Source organism: Pituophis catenifer, unplaced genomic scaffold, assembly GCF_029215685.1.
Source record: "Pituophis catenifer annectens isolate HBS135680 unplaced genomic scaffold, rPitCat1.0.hap2 SCAF_2, whole genome shotgun sequence".
Taxonomy (NCBI): domain Eukaryota; kingdom Metazoa; phylum Chordata; class Lepidosauria; order Squamata; family Colubridae; genus Pituophis; species Pituophis catenifer.
Window position 1 is genome coordinate 35,709,681 of NW_027256882.1, and position 16,494 is coordinate 35,726,174.

The 16,494-nt window shown below is 37.9% G+C and overlaps 1 protein-coding gene across 1 annotated transcript; it reads left to right on the forward strand.

Moving 5' to 3' along the window:
- The first annotated feature begins 387 nt into the window (after nt 1–387).
- LOC139310099 (vomeronasal type-2 receptor 26-like) lies at nt 388–14,634 on the forward strand. Its single transcript, XM_070934257.1, has 6 exons — nt 388–464; nt 2,784–3,075; nt 3,542–3,751; nt 11,541–11,771; nt 12,701–12,827; nt 13,739–14,634. Exons 1-6 carry the CDS (start codon nt 388–390, stop codon nt 14,632–14,634), a joined length of 1,833 nt encoding a protein of 610 aa, XP_070790358.1.
- The last annotated feature ends 1,860 nt before the right edge of the window (nt 14,635–16,494 follow it).

The following is a 16,494-nucleotide window of genomic DNA, read 5'->3' on the forward strand; positions in this document are numbered from 1 at the left end:
TAATTTGTTTTAGTTACTCATTTATTTTAAAAGATTTGTATGGCCACCTATATTAACACATATTTTATGTTCTATAATCTTCAAAAGCCATGAGTATTTTTGATTTTGGTTTATCCAATCAGTAACTGATATCTGCTTTGCATATTTAACTTTTCTTTCTACTTTCCCTCAAGCCACACCATTCACTCTGTCAATGCACAGATTTCTTTCCTCTCCCCCCATTGTCTCCAAATTTTAAGCGAGACCAGCAGAGTGAAGATATGAGTCTGTACTTGCCAATCACAAGAGAGTTGACACAGTAGAGGAACTTGATAATGTTTTGTGAGGGGAAAATTCATTCCCCACCCTCTCAATGGGTCTAGAGCACAGGTGTGAAACTGGGGTCCCATGGGCCATGCTGGTCACACCCTGTTTACCGAGGGGAAAAGAAGTCACGATATGTCATGTGATGAAGCCATGATGATGTGAGTTTGACACCCCTGGCCTAGAGGTGTAGGTAGTCCTCAGCTTATGACCACAATGGAGCCCAACATTTCTGTTGCTAAGTGAGACAATTTTAAATGAATTTTGCCCCATTTTATGACCTTTCTTGCCACAGTTCTTAAGTGAACCACTGCAGTTGTTAAATCAGTAACTTGACTGTTAAATGAATCTGGTTTCTGTCAGAGTTTGCTGCAGGAATCAAATCCAGAAAGCACACAGAGGTAACTGATTCAGCAGGATTCATTAACTTCTCTTTATATATAATAGAACACATGAAAGTAAATATACAATACCAATGGCTGATTCTTCCAACATGGTAGAGAGTACAGGCAAACACAGGCAGAGGAGAGAACAGTTTCAGTTTCAATTCAGCAGACTAGTTTTTGAGATTAAGCTTAACCACACCCAGACTCCTTGCTGTCTCCAGCAAATACTGTTTCAGTTTCCAAACAGTCCCCATTAGCTGACCTTGTTCTCTGCCAGGCATGAATTCTCATACACACTGACAGTTTCCTCTTTGACTTTACTTGCCATAAAGTTGCAAAAGGTGATCACATGATTCCAGGACACTGCAACTATCTTAAAATTGAACCACTTTTCAAGCATCCAGATTTTGATTACATGCCCACGAGGAATCTGCAATAGTTGTAAGTGTGAAAAATGGTTATAAGTCACTTTTTTCAATAATGCTGTAACTTTGAATGGTCACCAAATGAGTTGTTGTAAGCCGAGGACTACCTATACATTGTGTTTCAATATTGAAAGCTGATGAGAGACCCAGCAGAGGCAGGATTAATACCCCATCCTAATTCAAGGTCCACTAGAGTTAATTTACAAGCACAATCAGTGTTTTCTCTTTCATGTGCTATGACTCAACATGAAACCGAAATATAACAGGACCATAATATTCTGCTTCCTCCAAAGTAATAATGGGAATAAAAAGTTTCCTGAGTCGTTATTTTGATGATTAAATTCTAACTAGGTCCATAACTCATGCAAAATTTTTTCCCCTCAGGCACACTTGTAAGTGAAGTCAAACAGAGAATCAACTGTGATTCCCAAATCCCTGTATAATTATCAAAATCACAATGATTACTTCATCTTCCACTAAAGCCTAGGGGACTTCTCTCACCCACGGTTATTTTGAATCCAAGGTATGGATAATTAGTAACCCCCATCAACAGATTTCACAAATATTTTGTAATTCTTATAAAAATCTGAAGATCTGATCCACAAGGATCTCAAAGACTACAAAGAACACATGGTGAGACTCCTGTAGGCACACTGTATAGGTCTGAATTTTAATTCTGTCCTTTTAATGTGGCAGATTAAATTTTATCTTGCTTGGTCAAGTCAGTGTATCTGTGTCCTTTGGCAAGAGAGCTGTGCTTCCCTTTAGATTTCTCTGAAACTAAAGACAGTGGTGTCTTGTCTCAGAGAACTACAGAAGATCTTCATTGTGATATTTGAAATGCTGCTGCTGCTTCTCTTGGTGTCCCATTTTCCATGTGGGTGGCTGATGACCAAATGTCCCTTAAATGTGCAGAAAGAAGGAAAACACGAATTTCATTACTACAAGACAGGAGATTTCCTGATTAGTGGACTCATATCTACATCTAGCACTATATTTCAACCATACATCTTCTTTATGCCTCCACGTCACAGATTTGTAAGGTAATTCCTGATGTGTCCTCAACGCTAGTGATTAATTTTATCTTTTCCACTGTGTTTCTTTTAACGGGGATGGTTAGCTGATATGAATGTTAAAATTTTATATGTTTTAACTTTTAATATTGTCATCTGTGATATTAACAGTCTATGATTAAAACTTCCTAAAGTTTCCAGTTGGGATGATTTTGAGCACGAAGAAAAGCATTGGAAAGAAAGTCCTCTGTAGTCAATAGGACTATCCTTCTAACAGCAATCACCTGGCAAGGTCCTGTAATTGACTCATACAATCATCTGACTTTGTTTAATTGAAGAAGGAATTTCTGAGATTATTTCCTGCATTATAATGCAGGAAGTGAGCTTTTGGTCTGATTCCCTCCTGCTTTTCCCTTCATGATATCAATCAGAATCCAAAACTGTTATCAAACATCATCTTGGGCAACACAATTAGAGATATATTAGAGATGCATTCTATAACTAATTTCAGATTTTTAGATTGTTAAATTTCCAGGCTAGTCTCATAAGACAGCAATCCAACTGATTTCTAAATATCATAAAGGAACAGCTTCAGGTAATGTGATGTGGTTTTATGAATTGAGGATGAAAACCAACTGCACTCTCTTATTTTGCAGTATAAAGAGTCTGAGCTTCTGGCACGTCCTGCCCTTCTTCTTTGCTATTCATGAGGTCAACCAGAATCCAAAACTGTTACCAAACATCACCCTGGGATACAGCATCTATGAGAACTTTTTCAATGCAAGGATCACATCCGAAGTCGTGATGGACTTGCTGTCTACAGGGCAGGAGAACGTCCCAAACTACAGTTGCGGAAGACAAAACAATATTTTGGCTGTGTTTGAAGAGACTGATTCAGAACTCTTTAATTACATTTCAGCTATGCTAGGCACCTACAAAATTCCACAAGTATGAATGAATACTAATGCTAATTTCATTTTATAAAGTCTACTGATAGTCCAAAAGGGGTCAGATGATCAATAAAATGTGTCAGATGACAGAGCTTAAAAGACACTTGAAATATTATATTTTCATCAGGTATTCAAATGTCTGTTACCTTCCCACCAAAGGTGGTTCCTATTTTTATACTTGTATTTTTTACGTGCTTTCCGAACTGCTTTGTTGGCAGAAGCTGGGACAAGTAATGGGAGCTCACCCCGTTCCACAGCACTAGGGATTCGAACCACTGAATTGTCGACCTTTCGATCGACAAGCTCAGTGTCTTAGCCACTGAGTATAACTTGGTGAATATATTTGACCACTTGATGTGTGAGTATAGGGTTAGCATCAGAAAAAAAAAAGCCCTTGGAGGTAAGGACTTATTTTTGTCCTGAAAAGCAAAGCAATTCACCATATTTTTTCTCTTACATCTTAGATCAACTATGGGGTCATCAGCCACATTCCAGAGCAGAAACACCATTTTCCTTTTTTCTACCGGGTGACTCCAAAGCAAGAACCTCCTCACTTGGCAATTGTCCAACTGCTCCTGCATTTCCGATGGACGTGGATCGGCCTCGCTGCTCCGGACAATGAAACTGGAGAAAAGTTCAGAAGAACCTTTGTGCCAGAAGCCCTAAAGAAAGGCGTCTGTGTTGCCTTCTCTGAAAGCTTACCCGTGGTTCTTAGAATAGGGAGGGATAAGCAATTTTTTCAATATTTTAGTGACAGTAGAGTGAAAAGTATTGTTTGTCAGTTGGATTCTCAGACCACATTAATAGTAGCAGTGCTAATACAACAAATTGAAAAGAATCAAATCCTGTTTAAGGAAAAAGTATGGATTGCTACAGCTTTGTCTGATATCAATGTGAGATTATTTTACCAGTTTGTTAATCTCCAGCATAACCATTTTATATTATCCTTCTCAACTCAATCAAAGAAAAGGACACAATATTATGATTTTAATTCACATTACTCTGCTGCTGAGAAGTTTGGGGAGGCAGCATTTCAGTGTTCCTATTCAATCCCCTTGTTGTCTAAGAAAGTTTGGAAGAGATGCCTGGAGAAAGAGACCTGGGAAATCCCACCCCAGGATCTGGTTGAAAGAATCCTGTCTGAGGATGGCTCCAGTATTTCCACAGCAATCCAGGTTGTGTCCTGGGCCCTCAGTGCTGCCTTTTCCTCCCAAAGGAGTAAGAGGAAGATGCATATTTGGGATAACCAGATGGTACAGCCGTGTCATGTAATGGTTTTTCACAATTTTGCTGATGGTTCCCTTTCAGTTCTTAAATGTTATGTTAAAGATAATCAGAGATGGGTGGGGGGAGGGGGTGGATCCCAACAAAAAATGCCAGTTTCTAATATTTCTTCTGAGCAGATGAGGAGGTTTGGAGAGAGAGAGAGGGAGGGAGGGAGGGAGGGAGGGAGGAGAGAGAGAGAGAGAGAGAGAGAGAGAGAGAGAGAGAGAGAGAGAGAGAGAGAGAGAGAGAGAGAGAGAGAGAGAGAGATTGTGTTGGTAAATCTTCCAGACTAAACAAGAGATGCTTCTGAGAATAGGCAATGATGTCTGAAAAAACTGGAAGGTTCTTTCCACAATTGCTCAATAAATAAACAGTAGGATGCCACCAAAACCATCATGTAATTCTGAATTCCTGTCCTGCCATGCAAAGAGGAGTCAAATCTTTCTTCCTCTTAGCATCTTCAGGTTGAAGCTACAGAAAGCACACTACAGCTTCCTTGTTATAGCCTGGCAATTTTATCTTCTGTGTTTGCCATCTCCCAAGATTCTGTTCCTCTCCTTTGAAGATTAAATCTTAGTATTTGGAACCAGTGATGGAATTCAATTTTTTTTACTACCGGTTGTGTGGGCGTGGCTTGTTGGGCATGGCTTGGTGGGGGTGGCAGGGGAAGGATACTGCAAAATCCCCATTCCCACCCCACTCCAGGGGAAAGATACTGCAAAATCTCCATTCCCACCCCACCCTGGGGCCAGCCAGAGGTGGTATTTGCCGGTTCTCCGAACTACTCAAAATTTCCGCTACCGGTTCTACAGAACCTGTCAGAACCTGCTGAATAGCACCCCTGTTTCAAACCCAATCATTTCTCCCAATCCTTTCACATTCCACCACCAACTGTTTGTTCCATAAAGCTATTATAGAAGAATAAAACTTGTAGAGCTTAGAAAGAGCGTATAATAATATATCGGTAAGGAATGTATTGTTTCTATTGGCCATTTTATTGACTTCCAAATGCCTACATTGTTCTTCCGTGTTTCCAGGACATCAGAACAGAAGTGATTTCTCTGGCTGTGCAATTTTCCAACTGTGATACATATCAGCTAATAAGGGGGAAAAAAGCTTCCATTCACAACGTTGTGGAGGAAAAGTCAGGTTGCATCATGATGTCACATCTGGTTGTATAACTAGCTCTCATTTCTAGTGGCTTTTCTAAACCTCACTGTTTCATTTTGTGATATTTTCTCTTCCAAAGAGTGTGATGGAAACTCCATCCTTTCTTTTTTTTAACAGGCATTGCATATATCTCCTTTTCTCCCTTTTTTTTCTTACACTACCTAGATTAGTGCATGTGTCCTTCCAGCAGGTGACTTGGACAGAGGGAGGCAGGCAACAACCCTGCAACAAAGGGGAAGCAGCAGGGGTGCCTTAGGACATTGGCCAAAGGAGACTGAAGATTTAGGACCAGCCTTTTGTTGATGACTCAAAGCCAAGTTGGAGTTAATGTTCTAGTCAAGCAAAATTGGGACACTCCTTTTCGTAATACCAATACAATTAGTGGGAAAACTACCATAGAAATATGGTGATATTGCCAGAGTCATAATATCAGTGGTGGGATTCTGCCGGTTCTAGGGGGTTCGTCTGAACCCTTTGTTAAATTGCTGGCTCGCCCCACCCCTTGCCCCGCCCCTCCGCACCACTATTTATTGCCAATAAATAGTGGTGGGCGAGGGGCGGGCGAGCCAGCAATTTAACAAAGGGTTCGGTGTTTTTTTGTAATTTTATTGGCCCGCCGAGCTTCAGCATAGGCTAATTAGCCCTTGCTTAGATCGGCTCCCGACTCTCAGCTGATTTGCTCTCAGCTGTTTTGCTCAAGGCTCTGCTGCTTGCTTGCAAAGAGTGCAGATTTTTTCCCCCCTATCTATGCTGAAAAACAAAACATACAGTAAAGCAGGCTGTTGGCTTTGCTGTTGTTGCAACGTTGGAAAATTAGGCAGGGAGAGATTTCTTTTTCTTTTTGCTCACCAAAAATGGTAGGTGCAAACAATGGGAAATTTAGGGAAAAAGAGGAGAGTTCAAGATTTTAAAACACAAAAGAAAAAAAGCTCTATTTAACTAGGGAATTGTAATAATTGAGATACTATTAATTGTATATTGTGTTGAAAGCAGAAATGGTTAAGTTGTGGTTTGGAGAAATATATGGGGGAAATTATTTTGTTTATTATTATTATTTTTTTTTAATCTTTTTTTTTTCTTTTATTCTATTTTTTTTTTATTTTTTTTTTTAAATATACTTTATTGATTTTTTAAAAAAGGTTTTTTTAAAAAGAAAATGTCAAATCTCAGGTAACATCTGAGGTATCGTGCGATTACATATATACAGTATATACACAGCAAGTATCTTCAAATCTATCATTATTAGAAATAGACATATCCTTATAGTCTTGTTCTATTATTCCACCATTTATACCACCTTTCCCATACTGCCTTAAATTTTGAATTCTCATCATCTTTGAGCATACTGGTTAATTTTGCCATTTCTGCACATTCTAATATTTTTTTTTTTTATTGAAAAAGTTTTCAAATACAAATTTTTTCCCCCTTTTCCCCCCCCCTCTGCCTCCCCCTCCCTAACCCCCCCTCCCCACCCATCCCCCCCTGTGACTTCTTCGTAACAAAAAAAAACCCCTAATTCATAACAGATTACTTACTCCCTCCTCAGAATACTGACCTTTACTTACTAAAAATATTATAAATATCATAACATCCCCCTTTATCCATACATTTCAGAAAAGAAGAGAACAAAAAACAAAACAAAAAAACATTATACTATAACTATTATAAAATAACTTCTAATTTAACATAATAGTGTTTTATATCTATATGTTATTACAACAATTCAAAACCACCTTCCACTTTAAAACTATACGATAAATCCTACTTTAATATTTAATCTTCTATATATATTACTATAACATTTCAAAGCGGCCTCCCCTTAAAATCTAATTTAACATTTATTCCACTCTATCCATTTCCTCCACTCCCCTAAATATATCACTTAAAAATCCCTTTTCTTAAACTAATCAGTCTGTAGTTAGCTTATTCACCCACTGTCCTACAAATTTACCATACACAACAATTCTTAATATCTTTAATTCACTGCCCACACTACTTAAATATATATATATATATTCCATTATATCTAAATAAAAAAAAGAAAAGACAATAACTTTAAATTTATAGTCCATATAATATCTTCTTTGAGGTCTTTCCACTGGATTGTTAAAACCAACATCCATAATAGGGTAACATAGCTTGCTGATGCAACAGTTTATTCAAGATCTTCAATCATATCTGCCCCCATCAGTAGTAAATATCTTCTTATATGTATAAAAGTAAAAACAACCACCCGAGTGACATTATAATTATATTCCATATAATAATAATTATAGGTTTCATCAGGATTATTGATTTCCATCATCGTAGTGGGTAACAACCGGATCTTCTGCATGCCCCAGCATAATTCTCTTGCCTTATGATTCAAGATAATTATAATATATTTATCAACACAAAAAGAAATATCAAAGTAGATAATTCAAATCCATCAGTTTGAGGCTCTTTCCACGTCCCAAAATTATGGCAATGCAGAGATCTGCCACTATCCTCAGGATGATATAGACCAATATGTCGCCTCCTCTATGTTTTCACATAATCATTCATATTTTAAAGACACTGGCTTCACTGTTGCTTGAGTTAGAAATTTCTATTTTTATACAACCTATTTCTTTTTTTGTTTTCTTTTTGTGGGTTTGATTTCGATCCTGGTTTCTTTTCTACAGATTGTGTGTCAACTGGTCGGTCTTCATTCTGCTTTGTAGATTGGTCGTATTGATTTTGTTTTGGTGTCTCGTGTTTCTTTTTTATCCCTTGTATATCCCCTAATTGATTTCCATGCTTGCCTTGATATGTCATCACATTAAAATCAGATGGCACTTCTCTCAAATTTGTAGATAATCCAGCTGGGGTGTCCGGTAAATCCAAAGGCAATTTATCTGGTACAGTCTCTGTAATTCGATATTTTCCCTTTATTTCCAGCTCCTTCTGTTTATCCTGTATCATTCCTGAAGAAGTTAAATTCATATTCAACCTATTTTGATAAAATTCTTCCGCTCTTTCAATAGTATCTAACTGATATCTTTCTCCTTGATGTCTCAGTATAATACCAACTGGGGCGTTCCACCTATATGAAATATTTCTCTTTTTTAACTCAGACACCAGAAAACCAAATTTCTTCCTTTCTGCTAATATCTTAGGTGGGAGTTCCTTGTAAATCCATATCTTTCTTCCATACAATTGCAAATTAGAATTAAAGGAATTTTGCACAATATTATTCCTAATTTCCTTGTCCGTAAAATAAATCACCACATCTCTAGGCAGTTGCCTTTGCTTAGCAATCCAGGAATTTATTCTGAAAGCTCTGTCAATCCTACAAAACACTTCCTCAGGTTGAACCTTTAAAATCCCAGCTAGAATTTCAGAAGATATTTTCCTTAAATCATCTCTATTATTTTCCTGCAAACCTCTCAGTCTTATCGCATATTCTGTAAAATTATATTGGACCATGAGAACCTCTTTTTCAATCCTCTGTTGCAGATTTTCTACATTACCAGACATTTGGTCAGCATCCATTTTAGGTTTTTCTTCTGAGCTATTATCCTGAGTGTTTATCAAATCATTTTCAATTTTTTGAATTCTATTGTCCAATTTATCTTGAATTTCATCCATTTTAGACTCTAGTAAATTAGTATTTGTATCCAACTGTATCATAAATTTTGAAAAACCATTAACCACTTTTAAAATTTTTTGCTCCAAAAAATCAAACTTAGATTTTACCAGTTCTTTAATTTCCTGCTTAAATTCTTCAAGATGCTGATTCACAATCTCATCCCTTCTTTCAATCTCCTCTAAGAGAAATTCTATTATATCAAAATCAGGTTTCTGAGACTGAAGAGTTAAAACTTGTTCCTTTAAATTGTGGGTGAGGGAATCCCCCCCCCTTCTTGTTTATCTGACTTTGTAAGTCTCAGCGCCATGCTTCCGCCCAGGCAGGCTTTGTTAAAAAGAAAGAAAAGAAAAAAAAACAAGAAAAAAGACTTCTTTCCAGTCAACAACAATATCAAGTCTCCAGGAAGAAAAAAGAAAGAAAAACACAGGAGCGAGGTTTTGTCTACAAATGTAGCCAGTGGTATTTATTCCGCTACATTGTAATAATAGAAAACAGAAAGACTTTTCCTTTCTGCCTCTTCTCCAGCTGCTGCAAACGCCATTTTAAAAAACTTTTTTCCCCTCCTTTCCTTTCCTCTTCTCTCTTAAGTTATTTTTTATTTTTAAAAGATAAGTAGAATACTTGCGGTTCAGTATTACAGATCCAGCTCACATTTTCTTTAAGTAATCTGTTAGATTCACAGGCTTGCTCTTGACGCCTAGCTCTGCATTAGCAGAGGTCTCCCAAAGCCCGGAGCGACGGCTGGGGATATGGGGCATCTCATCCGCTCCGTCCCAAAAGAAAAAAAAAAACTTTTGGGACTCTGCAGAGAGTTCTACCCACCCCTGCCGGCTCTATCTCCGTTTCCTCATGGAAACGGAGTTTTTTCGAGCCGCCGTTCCGTTGTGAAGGCGGCTCTGACAGGCAGTGGAAGCTGACGATCCCAAAAGGGTATTTTGTTTATTATTATTGGTAAATATAATTAATTGATTTGTAAGAAATTGGATTGCATGGAAATAATTGGAATATTCATGTTCATATTGATTAATATACAAAAAGGTAGTTATATAACTAATTGATTTATATTAAAATGTTGAATTTATATTAAACAACTGTAATATTACATAATTAACCAATGTGAGGATGGATATAAAAATAGATGACAATGGGAAGGGGTATAATATAATATAGAAGAGAAGGGAAAAATTGAATTTGATTAAGATTAGAGATGAGGATGAAGGGTAATATTCGTTTTTTACAAAAATAGATGAGGAATAAATATGGCAAAAAGGAAATATAGAAATTGTAAATTTAATTGAAATGACTAAACACTGTTTAAATTTGTGAACCGGCCAAATACTCTGTTCAAAGAAAATACATTGTATGTTTGTATGTGTGTTTCTAATTATTGTTATTTCTTCATATTTGTTCTCTTTTATTCTTTAAAGTTTAACAATTCATTCTTTATCTTAATATTTTTATATTTGTTTGGGGTTGGCTTTCTTCCCTTTCATCTTTTTTATTGTACAGCAATCTTTTTCCTCAAACCTACCACCTCTCTCTTTTCTTTCCTTCTTACTTTCTCTTCCTCTCCCTCTTCTTCTCCTCCCTACTTCCTCTTCCTTTCTCCTTCTCCTCCTCTCTTCCTCCCTCTCTTACCCTCACTCCTACTCTAATTTCCCTTCCCTTCCTTCATCCCTCTCTATTGCTGTATCCTTTTATGCATATGGACTACTCAGAGGGCTGAAAAAGTTATTTCTGACTAGTCCTCGCACTTTTGACCAGTCCTTGAACTTACAACTGTCCTCACATTTTACGTTTTTGCCCTATCTTGTCACCATGGTGAAGAGAAGCAGTTGTGAAATGAGTGACACGGTTGTTAAGAATGCTACAATGGGCATAAATGATGACCAGTCAAAAGTGCGAAAACTGGTCAAAAGTGCAAGGACCTGTCAGAAATGACTTTTTTCAGCCCTCTATAGTCCCTATGCAGATAGCCACGCCCACCGGTCACATGACCAGCTAGCCATGCCCACCAGTCACATGACCAGTTAGCCACGCCCACCCAGTCACATAACCACCAAGCCACAACCCCAACTAAGCCACGCCCACAGAACTGGTTGTTAAAAAAATTGAATCCCACCACTGCATAATATGTTTGGAATCTGAGATTACCAATTTCATAAAGCAGGCCAAAAATATTAAACTGAAAAAGGTTTGTGTGTATGTGTATGTGTGTGTGTGTCTGTGAGAGAGAGAGAGAGACAGAGACAGTGGGAGTTGGAAAGAAAGAGAGGGAGAGAGGGAATTAGAGAGAGAAAAAATAATCTTGCTACCACATTTGCAGACAGAAACACCGGGGTAAAGTATCCCTGTTTTGATTTAGGGTTGAAATGGGAACATATACATTGCAAGTGTGATTCTCCATATCTTTTCAGCTCCATCCTTTTCTAAGAAACTTCCAGATTTACAATTTTTCTGTAAATGATGTTTATTTGGATGAGAATGGAATTCCTATTGCCGACTTTGATATCATGGACTGGGCAGTATTTCCCAACAAATCTGCTGCTGGGGTGGTAATTGGGAATATTGGAAAAGAAGAAGTCTCTTCAGATATCAAGGTCTCTGTCCATGAGAGCGCCATCATATGGCCAACGTCTTTTAACCAGGTAACCAAATCTGCCTCTTTTTGGGTTTTATTATTTATCTATTCCTATACTGTATATCCATGTGATTTTATGGTTTTTCAGCCTTTTCACTATAATGCAGGACCTACACTAGTAAAAAGACAGTTGAAGGAGACACTACTATTTCTCCTGGACCTCTCAAAAGATCTATTGCTTATGGTGGGAATATCAGCATTGTTCTGGGGTTGGAGGCACTTAGTTAGTGGAATCTTTGGTGTTCCCTGAGCTTGGTTGTTGTTTGCAGGTATTTCATTGGTTGCTTACCAAACTAAGTAACATCATCGATGCCTGATGTGCTTGATGATAGCACTGATAATGTTATCTAGTCAAATGAATGCAAGCAACAACCAAACTGAGAGAGCATCAAGGAGTTTACAGTTCAATCCTGCGTTACAGAGATTCTCTTCTATTGAATCTTATCCAATGTTTGTTCACAACTAGAGTCTGCTTTGAGACTGAGCTGATAGGAAATTGAGATCTAACAAATGCATATTGTAAGAAGCCAGAGTACATGATGTGATAGATTGTGTTCTAGCAATTGCTAAGATGAGAGCGAGCAACCCTGTGGTTTCCATGCTTTGGACTACAGTTTCCACAGTTTTGTGTCATTGACCAGTTGGCTGAATCTGATGGGATCTGAAGTCCAAATGCAGAAAAATCCCAGAAGGATAATGATGCCTGGACTGGAGAATCAACAGCCTTTTCTGAACATTGAGGGGACTCTGGGATCATAGCCTGCTGAAATGAAACAGCTAGTGAAGACTTTTCACTAAGAGAAAATTATTTTCATTATGTTTGGAAAAAGATCTTGAAAGTATCTTTTTGAATTCCTGAACCCACTTTGGTGCTCAGTTCCATTTTTAGAAGTAACCCCCTCATTCCTATGTTTCTCTGACTTCCTTGCTGTTTAGAAGGCCCCCTTTTCTAGGTGTACTGAAAGTTGCCTCCCAGGATATACCAAGCTCTTGAGGGAGGGAGAACCACTTTGCTGTTATGACTGTTCTCCATGCACGGAAGGAACCATCTCTGTGCAGGAAGGTCGGTAGTTCAAGAACAAAGAAGGAGCACCATATATTTTAAGGACAATGTATTAGAAATAGCAATTGCACTTAGACTTAGAGAGTGCTTTATATCATCCTCTAAGCTATTTACAGAGTCAGCATATTGTCCCCAACAAAGTGAGTCCACATTTTGCCAACCTGAAAAGGAAGAAAGGCTGAGTCAACCTTGAGCTGATCAGGATTGAACTCCAGGCTCTGGACAGAGTTAGCCTGCAATATTGTATTCTAATCACTGTGCTACCACTGTTCCGGTATTACCAAGATTTGATGTCATATGATATGTCATTTGATATGCTACATCCAGACTCAGGAAGCAGACTAAAATCACTTCAGTGAAGGTAGAATTCAGGGAGGTGGATTTTTTTCACAAACTGCTGAAACAATAACAAACCATCTTGAAAAAGATTGAGAGACCTTGAGAAAGATGACAGCATTTGAAATACTCATACAAAACAAGATTTATGATTTAGAGCCATATGTAAATTGTTTTTGAAATATAACATGGAGGTGGAAAAAATCAACATTTGTATGATAAAATGGATACAAGACGTCAAAGAAATAATCCTAATGCAAAAATGAGAAGAGTTTTCAAAAAGAAAAATATAGAAAATTCACTCCAAGTTATAATTTAAATGGAAACTGCTGCAAAATGTTTTACAGGTGGTCTATAAATATAATTGCATAATAAACAAATCATATAACAATAAATGTGTGCATCCTATATCTGAAAAGTTGGCTATGATTTATTTATTTTATTTATTTATTTTTTCGCATTTCTATGCCGCCCAACTCCCAAGGGACTCTTGGGAGTTGGGCAGCATAAAATGATGTGCTGAATGTCACTCAATCACTTGTTAAAAAACAGTATTTTGTGTTTTCCAGATGTAGCCCATTGTGAAAAGTGTCCAGATGACCACCATTCCAACAACAAGCGAGATCTGTGTGTTCCCAAAGTTATGACATTTCTGTCCTACAGAGAAAACCTAGGTCTTGTTCTGGCTATCTCTGCCCTTTTTTTGTCTCTAACCACTGCCTCAGTTCTAGGAATTTTTATTAAATATCGAGAAACTCCCATAGTCAAAGCCAACAACCGGGATCTCACCTACATTCTGCTGATCTTTCTCCTGCTTTCCTTCTTGACTTCCCTTCTCTTCATTGGTCAACCCAAGGAAGCGACCTGCCTTCTTCGACAAACTGCCTTCAGTGTTGTTTTCTCAGTTGCCGTGTCATCCTTGCTGGCCAAGACTATCATGGTGGTGGTGGCATTTCTGGCCACAAAGCCAGGCAGCAAGATGAGGAAATGGCTGGGGAAATCTCTGGCCAATTTCATCATCTTCTCCTGCTCTGGTGTTCAGGTGGGCATCTGTTTCATATGGCTGGGAATCTTTCCCCCATTCCCAGATTCTGACTTCTATTCCCAAAAAGGACAGATCCTTCTGCAATGCAATGAAGGTTCAGTTACAATGTTTTACAGTGCCCTTGGATACATGGGCTTTCTGTCTGCCATCTGCTTCTTGGTGGCTTTCCTGGCCCGGAAGTTGCCAGGATCTTTCAACGAAGCCAAGCTGATCACCTTCAGCATGTTGGTTTTTTGCAGTGTTTGGGTCTCCTTTGTCCCCACCTACCTGAGCACCAAAGGAAAATACATGGTGGCTGTGCAGATCTTCTCCATCTTGACTTCCAGCCTGGGCTTACTGGGCTGCATCTTTGTCCCCAAATGTTACGTCATCATTCTGAGACCTGATTTGAACATGAAGGAGCATCTAATGATGAAAAGCAACTAGAGCTCTTGATTTTGCCAGTTATGTTTTTATCCAAATTATTGCTAAGATAAAATAAGAAATTGAAAACCTTTTATTATTTGTTCTAAAAATTCTTTCTTTCTCCCATGTGATTAATGTTACTGTCAATAAATAGCCTAAGGAAGGTTATTGATGTTTCTTCCACCAATTTAAAACTATGTTATTTGTCTTCTAAACTATACTTCTTCAATATTCATTCAGCATACAAGTTGAATAAACATGGAGTATACAGTCTTGTCTCATTTCTTTTCTGATCTGGAATCACTCTGTTTAAAGCCATGATCTTCACAAGTATTTTTGTTTTCTGTTTATCCAATCAGGAACTGATATCTGCGTTGCGTATTTAACTTTTCTTTCCACTTGCCCTTCAGCCAGTCCATTCACTCTTCCAATATGCACATATTTCTCTCCTCTTGCCCCCCATTCTCTTGAAAAATTAAGCTAGACAAACAGAGTGGGGATAGGAATCTCCCTGCTAGATCTGTGTATCTGCCATTCTTCATGGAAGAAGAGGGGAGGGGGGGTTTGGAGTTGTCACGTTTAGTTCTTTTCCTATGTGTCCTAAGCATCCTATTTCCTGCCTGGTCCTCTTTGTATGAACTTTACCCTGATTTATAACCGTTGCCTGGCGCCAGGAATGCCTGGAATATTCTCACACCTTAGGAAAGGAAAGGGAAGGTGGTGGAGGGGGAACGAGTGGATTGCAAGATGACAAGTTTCTGAAACCAATTTAGAGAAGCTTTATCAGGGAGTTTTTCTTAATATAATTTTTAGATGAGATGCAAATCTCTTGCCAATCATGATGAAAAAAAATGATGAAAAATGATGAAAAAAAACCAGACGCAGAAAACTACAGACCAATCAGTCTGATATAATACCTGAGAAGTTCCTGAAAAAGATCATCAAAAAATAGATCTGTGAACATCTAGAAACAAATAAAGTTATAAGTAGGAGCCAATTAAAAACAGATCATGCCAAACGCCTCTTATTTCCTTCTTTGACAGTGATTAAATTAGCAGACCAGTGAAATGCTGTGGACATAATATACTTAGATTTCAATAAGGCATTTGACAAAGTAGACCACAATCTACTTCTTGATAAGCTGGAAAAATATGGGATACACAGCATAACCAACAAATTGGCTGACAAAACATACTCAGCGAGTAGTAATAGTAGTTCATCTACATGGAGGGAAGTAAGCAGTGGCGTACCACAAGGTTTCATCTTAAGTCCTGTAGTCTTCAAGTTTTTCATAAAATATTTAAATGAGGGAATAGAAGGAGAACTGATCAAATTTGCAGATGACAGAAAGCTGGCAGGAATAGCCAACCGCCCGGAAGACAAGTTCAGGATCCAAAAGGATTATGACAGACTTGAACAATGGGTCCTATCCAACAAAATAAAATTTAATGTGGAGAACAGCAAGGTTGTACAATTAGGCAAGAAAAAACAAAATTACAAGTAGAGACTTGTACCTGGTTCAAAATCAGTAAATTTGAGATAGATAGATAGATCTGATAAAATCAGATAACTTTGAACTAGGAGTCCTCATGGACAATCATTTAAATATGAGCCAGTTGTGTGTGTCAGCAGCCAAATAAGCTAATATAAATCTTGGTTGCATAAACAGAGGAATAGAATCAGAATCACGTGAAGTATTAGTACCGCTGTATAAAAACTTTCCAAGACCACAAATACTGCATCCAGTTTTGGTCACCACATTATAAAAAAAGATGCTGAGACTTTGGAAAAAGTGCAAAGAAGAGCACTTAAGATGATTAAGGGGCTGGAGACAAAAACATATGAAGAACGACTGCAGGAATTGGGTATTGCTGGTGTATA